This window comes from Boleophthalmus pectinirostris, unplaced genomic scaffold, assembly GCF_026225935.1.
Source record: "Boleophthalmus pectinirostris isolate CB_2022bp ecotype Guang Dong unplaced genomic scaffold, ASM2622593v1 HiC_scaffold_21, whole genome shotgun sequence".
In the NCBI taxonomy this organism is placed as follows: Eukaryota; Metazoa; Chordata; class Actinopteri; order Gobiiformes; family Gobiidae; genus Boleophthalmus; species Boleophthalmus pectinirostris.
Genome location: NW_026571175.1, coordinates 203,776 through 216,144, shown reverse-complemented (window position 1 = coordinate 216,144; position 12,369 = coordinate 203,776). Strand labels below are relative to the sequence as shown.

General features: G+C 40.2%; 1 protein-coding gene across 3 annotated transcripts in view; it reads right to left on the bottom strand.

Moving 5' to 3' along the window:
* si:dkey-240h12.4 (death-associated protein kinase 2) overlaps positions 1-12,369 on the bottom strand; it is a 24,128-nt gene extending 11,759 nt beyond the window's left edge. The window contains exons 1-2 of one of the 3 annotated variants that reach the window (XM_055157282.1): positions 12,239-12,369; positions 1,841-1,976 (exon numbers count right to left, since the gene is read on the bottom strand). In XM_055157282.1, coding sequence (XP_055013257.1) covers positions 1,841-1,902 — 62 coding nt within the window. In that variant the 5' untranslated portion in view covers positions 1,903-1,976; positions 12,239-12,369. Of the gene's footprint in view, positions 1-1,840; positions 1,977-12,132 lie in introns of all 3 variants that reach the window. The other 2 variants (XM_055157283.1, XM_020933321.2) reach the window with 2 other exon arrangements.

Below are 12,369 nucleotides of genomic sequence, written 5' to 3'. Positions count from 1 at the left end.
TGAACGTGGTGCGCGAGGGTAACGCCGTCCAGTCCTGTTCTATAGTGACCTGAGACTTGAGGGACCGGGACTAAACCAGGACTAAACCAGGACTAAACCAGGACTAAACCAGGACTAAACCAGGACTAAACCAGGACTAAACCAGGACCAGTGGCGGCTGATGGTATACTTTTTGGGAGGGGCACCAAGGGCAAAATTATAAATATATATTATGAATAATATATGTATTATATATATAGGCTGTAGTATTATAACAAATACCAGAAACAGACATTTTGGTTAGTATTGGCTGAACAGTATCGATCAGAGCACAATGAACAGCCAAGCACAAACTTTACGCAACAACACAACGTAACACGCCGCTCACACCCAGACCCAACAACGTCAGCAAAACTACAATAAGAGACATGAACACAGATGCCGCTCCTCCACGACAGAACAACCAGAGCAGCTCCATCGCACCCGCGAGCTCATTTACGCACTATTTAACTATTAACACTATAACACAATTTACCTGTGAGGCTCCAAGTTCAGATTTGCCGCAAACTAATGAAAACCAGCCTCTTACCTTCTCCAGAGACTGAAGCAGAGTGTTTCCTCTATCCGCTGTCCCATTGGTTCTGTCTTCAAAAGTCTATTGTCCAATATGAAGAGATGAAACTGGTCAAAATCCTGGTCCAGTCTGGTCCGTGACGCGAGGTCCAGGAGCCGAGTGCACGAGCTGGTTGTAAAATTAGTCTTAATCCCACTTCCCACTTAAATCTGAAAGTTACCGTCAGTCCATATCAGCACCAGGACACCAGGTAGAATTATGCCTCTGCGCGCTATGCTCAGGTCAAACTTTTACACCCAGAAACGAGCGGGCAAAGGCGGATAGAGCAGCGAGCGACTGCCCTGGCCCCGGCGGCGGAAGCGAGAGTCCCAGTCCCGGCAGCGACTGTCCCGAGTCCCGGCGGCTACAGTCCCGGGTCCTGGCGGCGGGTCTGTCCATGTGTCTTTGACTCTGTCTTCGCCATTTCCTGTGTGGAGCTTTAGGCTGAAGTAGCAGCTGCCGCTAATCGTAACGCTGCTACGAGTTGACGCAGCAGGTTGACGTGACGTGACATGAGTGACAGAACAGTTGTCCAATCACACTACACTAAATAAACAGACTGTGATGTCATTGATGTCACAGTAAAGTTTGTGCCCTCAGCCCCAAGTGAAATGTGCCAATCAAAATCATTTTAAAATAGTCATAATAACGGCCTGCGCTGGGGGGTGGGGCACCAGTGGCCGCTAAGGGGGGGCACGGCCCTCAAATGCCCCACCTTGCAGCCGACACCGCCTGTAAATATTCAAATCTGTTTGAGATAACAAGCCATTACAATTTATAAGGAACCTACATGTTTAAAAAACCCAGATTCAGAACAAAGGTTATGAAGCGAAGCATTGCTGTGAGAGGAGCAAACTTATGGAATAGTCTTGACAAAGATATAAAAGAATCAAGTACAATAATGGCATTAAAAAAAAAAAAAAAAAAAAAAAACATAAAATCAATGCAATGTTTATGTATGAAAAAGAAAACTAAGCTGTTGTACACAATAGTGAAGATTTCTGTTTGCAATTGATTAATAATTGTGCCTGAACTGAAATGTACTGATTTGAAATGTTTTAAAGCAACTATTGTTGTTGATGTTTTGTCTTGAAAAGGGAAAAGGGGGCAGATAACATAACATTACTCTTCTTTCTGCTCCCTTTTATTCATTTCTTGTATGTTTGATGTTTTGACACTGTTGCTGTCTTTTTATACTTTATGAATTAAATAAAAAAACAAATAATAAATAATAATATGTGTGCTCACCTTCCCAACACCTCCTGGAGCTCGTAGAAGTCCTCCACGTTTTCAGGTTTGAAGAGTGCCATGCTCACTGGGGCTCGTCACTAGGGCAGAAGCACTCGCTCGTAGCCTTTCCATACACAGCGTATACTGACCATCACTGAAGCACAACACACAAGCACGGGCCTTATGTCAACTCTTCACAGGAATTTACCTCAACAAATCACATATCCATCCTATTGAAGAAAATCACAGGTGGGTAGTACTCAGTTACATTTACTTGAATAACCCTCTAAAGAAATTGTACTTTTCAGAGTACTTTTGTAGTAGCATGCTTTTACTAAGGAGTAATATTTTTATTGAAGTAACCATACTCTTACTTGAGTAAAGGCTACTGTTTCTCTTCCCACTGTAAATGTACAAGTGATAAAAGCTTTATGTTGACAATATGAAATGATTTGAACTTTTAAGTTTCTTGCACCACAGATATGTTTAGTGTTAAGCTTAAGTTTATCTAATTTTTGTGTCTATCTGAAAATTCCAGGTTTTGTCCTTCAGATAATATTAATTTCAAATTACATATCATATACTCAAGCTACTCTTACTTGAGTAGCAGTTTTCCCAAATATTTTTTTTTAATCTGTGTCATGAATACAGGTCTTGGACCACTACTTTGTACCAGTACTTGTGATGACTCTTCACATCTTTCTCCCATGGCAATAGACTGGTTGGCTGCTTTTGTGGCTACTTGGCTCACACACTGAGCAGTTTTTGACTGTACAGTCCCTAAGCCTTTCACTGTACTTTTATTTTTTAACTGCACACTGAGTTTAGCAGATTGGCTAAATGGCTAATGGCACAAAGGAATGTTTGAATCTGTTCAGTTTACAGTTTGGGACCCGATACCTTCCGCCTAATGGCATCACCTTAAACTAACTGAAGAACATGGATTGGGTCGCTGGCCACCTTCCTGCTTAGTTTTTTGAGAAGACTGGTAGAGTCTCCTCAAGCATCAGATGAGGTGAACTAGGGGCCACATTCATTACTTTGCCCGCTGTTTTAGTCAAGGTAAAAATCTGTGATTTAAATTAGACTGACAGGTTACCAAACCATGTGTACAGAAAAAAAACAAAAATGTGGCTGTTTGCTGCAGGTGTTCCAATCAGTGGGAGCAGGTAAAGGGTGCTCTTGGAAAAAGGATCAAAACTAAAACACAACAGTTTCCAGGCACTCCACAGAAATAAAAAAATCGCAAAAGGAAAAATAGCAAAAAAAAAACACATCAGCCAATAGTAGAGACTGGTATTGATTAGAGGCAGACAAAACAGGGGCAAGATCAGGGCCAAACCATGTTGACAAACCATAACGCAAAATTGTTTCCATACATGCTCTGTAAAATATCACTGCATTTATCCACTCCATGTAACCTAAGCAGACAAATTGTACACACTGGTTCCACTGGTCCACTGCTGTGATGTTGCAAGAAACAGATGAGGGACACTTTTGGCTCTTCCACAGGATTTGCTGTCCCTACCTGGCCAGTCCTCCTTTTAAACTGCCCTGAGGCCTTTGACTGAGACACAAAGGCCATTGGGGCTACAGTAGTGTAAATGTTGCTGGAAACTGCAACAGTTTTCTACAGCAACACTTGATCTCTCGGGATCAATAATGTAACTCTCTTCCTCTGTCTCTCTTACTTGAGTACACATTTTGGCTACTCTACCTACCTCTGCCTAAAATGTTAAGTGTTCATGTGCACCAACAAGTCAACAGGCCCTTGCTCTGGGAGGCTGGAAACAGCTTTGCTGCTTATCAGACCAGCAGTCCTATCTAAAAGCATACAGCAGCAGTGCTAATAGTGATGACTTTGGAGAAGGTCAGAGGAGCTGGACTTGAAGCTGGTGGAAATGAGTTATTAAAATAATTATAATGGTGTTCTGATAATCATTAGTCTTATATGAAGAACATGTACTCTTGCCATAGAATTAACCATTTCAAAGACAAAAACAAACAGCAGCATTATAACCCACAACGTAATAAACTCAGATTTCCGTGTAAATACACTTGCATCATCATTCAAGGAGCTGTATGTATCCTGCAATTTTACAATTCTTTAAAGAAGGAACTACAATCACAACTGAACCGGTGCTGCCTATTCACAGCATATGGACAGGCCACGTCTCACGTGAAAGCTCAGAACCTCCAGAATTCCCTCCCTGAGCTGCAGAGGCTGCACTAGCACTGACTCATGGTTGATGCAGGTACTGGGGTTTAGGGATTTTTAGGTTTAAACACATTGGATTTCCGCATGGAAGCTGGCAACCCAAATGAGAGACTCATGAGGCTCATTCTGCTTTCTGATTGGATAGTTGTATTGAGAACCAAAACACCAATAATCATGTACAGTGTTTGTATAACTAAGAATAAATTGAGTCCAGAAGCTGGGTCAGTCCATATGAAATCAGCCATTTTCAAGGAATCTCCCCTATGAGCCATCTCAGATTTGGCTGAAAAAATCTCTAAAAATTTCAAAAATCACCAAATGAAAGAATTTCAAATTTTAGCTCAATCCCTTGAGTCGTTCCTGAGTTATGGCCCGTTGAAATTTTGGGGCCATGTTCACTTTCTCTGAAGCCTTAAATTATAATCATGTTTGAGAGACCAGAACTTCATCAAAAATAGAGCTGCTGGAAATAGGAAATAGGAAGCTGAAAATGTGTATTATTGTAGGTTCTTGGTCATAGATTCTGAATCTGTTGTCAGGTATTGGGGATCTTTATTAAGGGGGGCACTGTGAGCCCCCAAAATCTCACATTTGGTTGCTGCTCAATTGTTTTTTCAATTTTTTATTTTTCAAATTTTCAAATTTTTTTGTTTTAAGTGTTGAACCTGAATATTTGAGAGAATGGCCATTCCTGACAACAATCTCAGACTTTTCTGAGCTTTCATGTGAATGATGTAGAGCCCCAAATATGGTCACAGACCAAATGTGATCTTTTTGGCCCTTTCTTTGGTTCTGACCAGAGAAACTTTGGCATATTCTGATTAGTTTAAAGTAATAAAAACATCTACTATTAACTTCCTTCATTTCAAATGGAATTTTTGAAAATGAGTCTCATGGGTCATTTTTGGTAGTTTAGGTACTTTTCCACCTGCAGAATGGTTCAATTATCTTTAATAGACTTAAATGTAGTTAATATGATGAAGTGAGATTCAGGAGCAGGACCACGCCTCAGCTGCCCTCTCCTCTCACCAGCGAACCACAACTCACCTCCACCACGGCTCGAATTTCCCAGAAGCCTATATGTAGCTGCCTTTCCCATCATCCCAGTTTGTCTCTGCGAACTCGACCCCACCCTCCCATCTCCATTTTGTCTTTCAGTCATAAGACCCCTACAAGGGGGGTCCCGTTCTGGCTGGGCCAATTGCAGATTGAGACGGAGCCCCCACCCATAGTCTCAACCAGCCATCTCTGCCTCGCTTCGTACATTATCAATAAACTTCTTCGCACTATGTCGTTGTTGGTGTGGTCCTAGCTAGTGAAACACTATTTGCTTGTTATAAGGGAAGACAATTGAAGATTATTTGTGGTACAATACTTGGAAAAGTGTCATTAATCCTTTGAGAAAATTCAACTATTAACTAACAACTACTATTAACTACAAAATCATGAAAAAGTTTTGTTTGCATTATTTATTCTGTTTTTATTTGAGGAAGATCATTTGTTATCTCACAAAGAAACAGTTTTTCATGATGTATAAGTAAAGCAACAAAAGTTAAGATAGTATTGATGGAAAAACTGATCAAAAGCAAATTACAATTGGAAAACTCTGCCTGTTAAATCACAAAGTCTCTGATTCTATAACCTATTCTATAATATATATATATATATATATATATATATATATATATATATATATATATATATATATATATATATATATATATATATATATATATATCCTCCTTTGGCCAGCTTACAATCCCTGCAGGGTATCCAGCACCCTGAGACTGTACACAGGCCGGAAGGAAGGGGGCCGAGGACTAGTGAGTGTGGGAACCACTGTCCAGGATGAAACATCCAAGCTCCTTGAGAACATCAAGGACAAGGCCCCGGCAGATGAGGTGCTCAGAGAATGTCTCAGACAGTGGGGTCCAGAGGAAGAGATGCTGGAGGGACCATCATGGCAGGACAAACCCCTACATGGGGCGTACCACCAGAACATAACTGAAGTGGCTGATATCAAGAAATCCTACCAATGGCTTGAGAGGGGCTGGTCTGAAGGACAGCACAGAGGCACTGATCCTGGCTGCTCAGGAGCAGGCCCTGGGCACTCGAGCAATAGAGGCCCAGATCTACCACACCAGACAAGACCCACGGTGTAGACTGTGCAAAGAGGCTCCTGAGACAGTCAAGCACATAACTGCAGGGTGTAAGATGCTGGCAGGGAAAGCATATATGGAGCGACATAACCAAGTGGCGGGCATAGTGTACAGAAACATCTGTGCAGAGTACAGGCTGGAGACCCCAGGATCAAGGTGGGAAACACCTCCAAAGGTTGTGGAGAATGACCGAGCCAAGATCCTGTGGGACTTCCAGATACAGACTGACAGAATGGTGATGGCGAACCAACCAGACATAGTGGTGGTGGATAAGAAACAGAGCAGAGCCGTGGTGGTGGACATCGCAATACCAAGCGATGGTAATATCAGGAAAAAGGAACACGAGAAGCTAGAGAAATACCAGGGGCTCAAGGAAGAGCTGGAGAGAGCCTGGAAAGTAAAGGCATCAGTGGTGCCTGTGGTGATCGGACACTCGGGACTGTAACCCCCAAACTGGAAGAGTGGCTTCAACAGATACCGGGAAAAACAATGGACATCTCAGTCCAGAAAAGTGCAGTACTGGGAACAGCAAAGATACTGCGCAGAACTCTCAAGCTCCCAGGCCTCTGGTAGAGGACCCGAGCTGAATGAGGGTGAGAGAGACCTACCACCATGGAAGGTGAGAAACACATTTTTTTATATATATATATATATATATATATATATATATATATATATATTTTTTTTTTTTTTATTTTTTTTTTTTTTTTTTTTTTTTTTTGAAACAGGGACAGCGCACAATTTTTACATTAACCTTAACAGGAGAGATGCATTGTACCAGGTTGTAGCACCAGTGCTAATTTCCACCTCTAGTCCCTGGGCAGATTCGTTAATTGATTGTAGTTAACTGACCTTGGCTATCAACTACTTGCATAAAAATATTACAAGAAGGCAATAATATTAAAAAGGAAAAAATTGATACGGACACAAAAGTTACCAAAATACAATAATCTGGTCTGTTATTTGTTCAACTGCTAGAAATTACATTTTAAAAATTCAGTGTGAAAAACAACCTCAGCGGAAAATACCAACATACTGGAAAAATATTTGCCACCTCCATGTAGATCATGTGTGTTTGTATCTTGCACACTAAGTGTTCCTAACTACTAATGAACTTCAGAAGTCATGTTTGGATCCTGTCATAACCTGCAGTGTCAAGGTGATAATTTTGTGCTCTTCTCCTCTGAACTTCTGGTGCCTTAATACAACAGATTCTGTGCTGAAATGGGACCCAACATGGTTCTGTTGATGTTCAGGAGAACACATGAGGGTTCAATCATCTCCATTCATGAATCTCACATAAACATCACCATGTTCATCTGAACACTCTGAAATATTCCCAACCACCTGATGTCATAAATACATGCATGTACTGACCTGCTGGTACAGAGAGAAATCTGACACAATCTCATTTTGTATTTCACAAACTGACACTTCAGTTCATAAATGATCTTGAGATATTCTCCTCATTTCTAATTTACCATTTGACAGAGAAATGAAACTGTGGTGTGATCTAGTACCATTCACAGTCTTTGTCTTGCTGTAGCTCTTCTAGTTTGGAAGTAAGTTCATGGCTTGTAATGTCTTTAGAGCTTGTAAAGAAAAACTTTTTTATTGCTTTGGTTGTATTTGGTTCAGCAATGTTTTTTTCAAGTGCATTTTTATGAACAAGTCCTTGCTGTGAGCCAGACACATTAGGCTAGTCCTATGTTAACAAGTCTGTTTTATTTAGGCCTATTGTTTTTGTTTGTCTTATAATGTCAATATTATCGTTTATCGCAATAAATTCTCGGTCAATTAATCGTCCAGCAAAATCTGTTATCGTTACAGGCCTACTTTGTACTATATTATTTTAGTTATAACATACACATTTGGAAGAAGAAACCAAATTTGAAAGAATATTATAGCTTTAAAGTATTAAAATGTCATTGATGAAATGGGTCACACATAAAATCCGTAATAACATTTGCTTGCACAAATTATTTATTAAAAATAAAATTTAAAAAATGTAATTAAAATTATTATTATTATTAATTTTTTTTTTTACAAACCTTGGCATAAACATATTAAACTGTTTTCAAAATTAACACAAATTAACTGTATTTAAGAATGTCTTAAATACAGTTTTACAGTATAGCCTGCTTTCATCAAAGCCATTCAGTAAAACCAAGTTAAAGGGCCGTTTTGTCTTTCCTCATGTGATGACATCACTGAGGACCCTGCAGTCCTCTGAAGTGAGCCCAAGATTCAGATTTGGTTTCTTACTTTTTACTGGTTATATTTTTGTCACGAGAAGTACAAATGCTACAATTTTGGATGTAATTTGGATATATATTACATTGCCACTGTTAAGGTGACTGGATTCTGTTCAAGGTTGCTGTGGTCTCTGGGAGCCACTCTGCATCAGCGTTTTGTGATACCTCTCTCTCCCATATGCCTTTCCAGTAGAGCCCAACCGATATATCGGCTGGCCGATATTATCGGCCAATATGGGCACCTGGAGACATACCGGCTATCGGCCGATATGCTTGCTGATATGGGCCGATATTTCACGTGGGCATGTTATATCTCATTATAAAGCTTAGACTCTCTACATTATGTTCATTTAATCCAATTTACAGACAGATAAATGTCCTAATATGTGGCTCCGCATCAGTATTTATCTACGGTGTAATTTGTCTGTGTCTGTGTCCGTACTGTCCCTGAACACACCACCAGAGTGACGTCACTTCACTCGCGTGTGTTTGTTTACACCCACAGCGGTGCGCAACACTGAGATAATTTTCTTTTTCGGACAATCGGTTTGAGTCTGGATTAAAAGGACATTTATTAGTGCAGACTTGTGATGTGAGGAGGAGCCTGTGTGAGTGGTGAGTGTTGGAAATACATTGACTTTGAAGCTAGTTTAGGTTTTGTTAGCAATTAGCTGCTGTAGCTCCCACACATAAACAGGCTGTTTTCTATTGGCCTATTGTAAAGTGACTATATTGGCTGTATATTTGTTACCGCGGTGCGCACGTTTTTACGGCTAAAGGCTAATAGCGATAGTTTACTAGCTAGGAGTTATGGGTCGGTCACGATCGAAGCGGCTCTTAGATCCGGCTCTTTGAAGCGAACAACGGGAGCATGTTTCTTATTGGGAGCCGTGTTTTCTCTTTTTCTCACTTTTTCTCTTCATGCCGCATGTAGACCCGTAGTTTGACAGCAGCAGTGGCTGAAAACGAAAGTTTCAGAAATCTGCGTGTGCATAGGATAAAAAAGTGCATATTTGGCTGCAGTTCAGCATAAAATGAATAAACCAGGACTAATCTTGGACTCGAGTGCAGGAGAAAGATAGAAACCGAGTCCCGACACTCAGTCCTGGTTCAGTCCTGCTTGCAACAAAACAATCTCAAGAGTCGCTTGGGAGCCGAAAGAGCCAGCTGCTTTAGTGAGCCGAGCCGGTTCTCCAAAAAAAAAAAAAAAAAAAACTGGAATCACTAGCAGTGACAGTAACAGTAGCTAGAATGTGATGCAAAAATGCCATTAGGCCAATCTACTGTATGTAAAGAGTCAAAATAACAATAAATGTTGCCTAAATAAACCCAATTTAGAATTCACTAGAGCCAAACCTAAGTTTTTTAATCAATTCAAGATTTACAGTGAATTTTTACATCACTAAATATATCGGTGATTATATCGGCTATCGGCAGCTCCAACTCCCATTATATCGGTTTCATATCGTCCACAACAAAATCCATATCAGTCGGGCTCTACTTTCCAGTAATGTTCAGTCTCAGCCTTGGTGAGTCTGCTCTGGTGCGATTACCCTTTCATTGAGTAAACACTTTTGCAGGTTGTGTTAGGTATAGGTATGGCTGGTTGTACTTCTTGTAATTAATGTCTACTGGACTGCTAAAAGTGACCTCAACAGCAAGATGAGGGAGGGAGGTCACACACTTCCTTTTCATGTTTATGGCACTGAAAAACTGGGTAAATACTGTACTGTAAATACTGTTAGCGGGCTTTCACCTCTACAAACAGTATCAGCAGATACAGCTACAGTACGGGAATCGTATTGGAACTGAAAAAGCTGGATCCTTGCATCCAAAGTTATAAAAAGTATCTATCTCCATGAAGAATCTTTTACTTTTTTATATTTAATCACACGTGTGTTTGTGTCTGTTTTGACTGGCCTATGTGAAGAACCTTGTGTCCCCTCTGACTGGTGTCAGGCCTACACACAAAAAAAGACTGATGTGTTTTTCAAGGCTTCATGTGCCAGGCTCTCACCGACTCGGTCTTACACTGTCAGCTCAATGTCTCACAGTCAGGGAATATTTTATCAGGCTGATCAACATTATTGTGGCTTCAGTGACAACAGCATAACTATGTAAAGAATTTGGCACAGGTGAGATAAGCATCAATAATAAAAGCAAGTGGAGTATTCAAATGAGTGTAAGGACACAACAACATGCTCACTACAGTATAGGAGGCCTCCTCTTGTAAGATCATGGTTGGAGATCTGGAAAAATGTTCCTTGGTGGTGCATTTCCAGAAGTGGGAGTGCACCCAAAAAATGTGTTAAGAGTAACGCTGCTTAAAAATAATGTTACTGTTAAGTAGAAATACAAAGTAGTGGTCCAAGAAATTACTCAGTTAAAAATGTAAAAAAATATTTGGAAAAACTACTCAAGTAAAAGTAACTTAAAGAGGAACTGTTGAATTGAGACTTATGATTAATAATTTGAAATTAATGTAATTTGAAGAACAAAATATAAAGTACAAAATTTGGTATTTTCAAAGGATAGACCCAAAAGTTGGACAAACTAAATCATATCTGAAGAAGCGCTGCAAGAACCACAAATGTCTAAAATATATCATTTCATATTGTCAACATAAAGCTTTTATCACTTGTAGACGTGGTGAGAAGAGTAACCACAACCTTTACTCAAGAGTAAGAGTACTGTTACTTCAATTAAAAAAAATACTACTCAAGTTGGAGTTAAAATATGCTAGAAAAGTACTCTGAAAAGTACAATTTCATTAGGTAATCAAGTACATGTATCTGAGTACTACCCACCTCTGCTTATTTCAAGTAAAATGAAATGAAAAGAGTGCAGCCATTGTTCCTCAGTATGGGATTACACTTATTGAACTGATCTATCTTGTATTTATGCAGTCACTCAGTTACATTATAATTTCCACATGTTTATTGCTGTTTATTTAGTGCCTTTCTAGCGCTGATGTTACCCATTTACGCCACAAGGTGGTGCTGTGTGCTCATGTATAAGTGGTCAAAGTAAATGTTCAAAGGCTCAAATATATATTTCGAACAATGTGGCTGTTGTGTGACAAGGAAAATCCTGAACTCTCTTAGAAGATGCCTTTACGGGTAAGGGTTGTGTTCATGACATGTGAACTGCTCCCTCTGTCATCTTATAAGTTGTTTTTGTATGTCTTTTTTTGTTTTTTCTCCTGACAGGTAAGGCCATTGCAGCCTTTGCAGTGTGGATGACATAAGACAATGCATCACATTTGTTTTCTACTTTACGCACTGCAGTTGTGCCCTTGGGCAAGACACCTCACCCAGTTTGACGATGAGCAATGAATCACAAATTGTGGAAGCAACAAGCAATAAAAAGGATAAGGCCACAGTGCAGCACAGCATAGCCACGTATGTTGTGGCATCTAACGCCCCGAAATAAGAAGAGAACAGAAAGAGGTGTGTAGTCTAGGAAATAAATAGTTTTAGATATTACAATAAATTCTAAAGCAGAAGAAACACATTAATAAAACAGTTTCATAAAGGCATAAAGACCAACTCCTGATTTTAGGTCTAATAAGAAATTATTAATTAGTTTAGTAAAGAAAGCAGGTTCAATACGAGCATACTCCAAATAGAAGCCTGTCTGACATCCCAGCAGCAGCACGGGGCTTTCTGTGAGCGTTACCTGCTGGAGTCATGACGCCTATGTGGCTGGATGAGTTTCCTTTCCCAGGGTAGAGGGGTAAAAATACAACCGTCACAAATGTCCGAGAAACAAAAGCCGAACTCACAGTAAACGGCGCGGCGCGGCAGGGTCCGGGTACCCTGGTCTGCTGAAGACGTGTGTGGACACGACGCTCCGAGCGCACGGAGAATGCGGAAACTTCACTTCCTCTAACTGCCTCTCCAGAGAGCCTAAAGG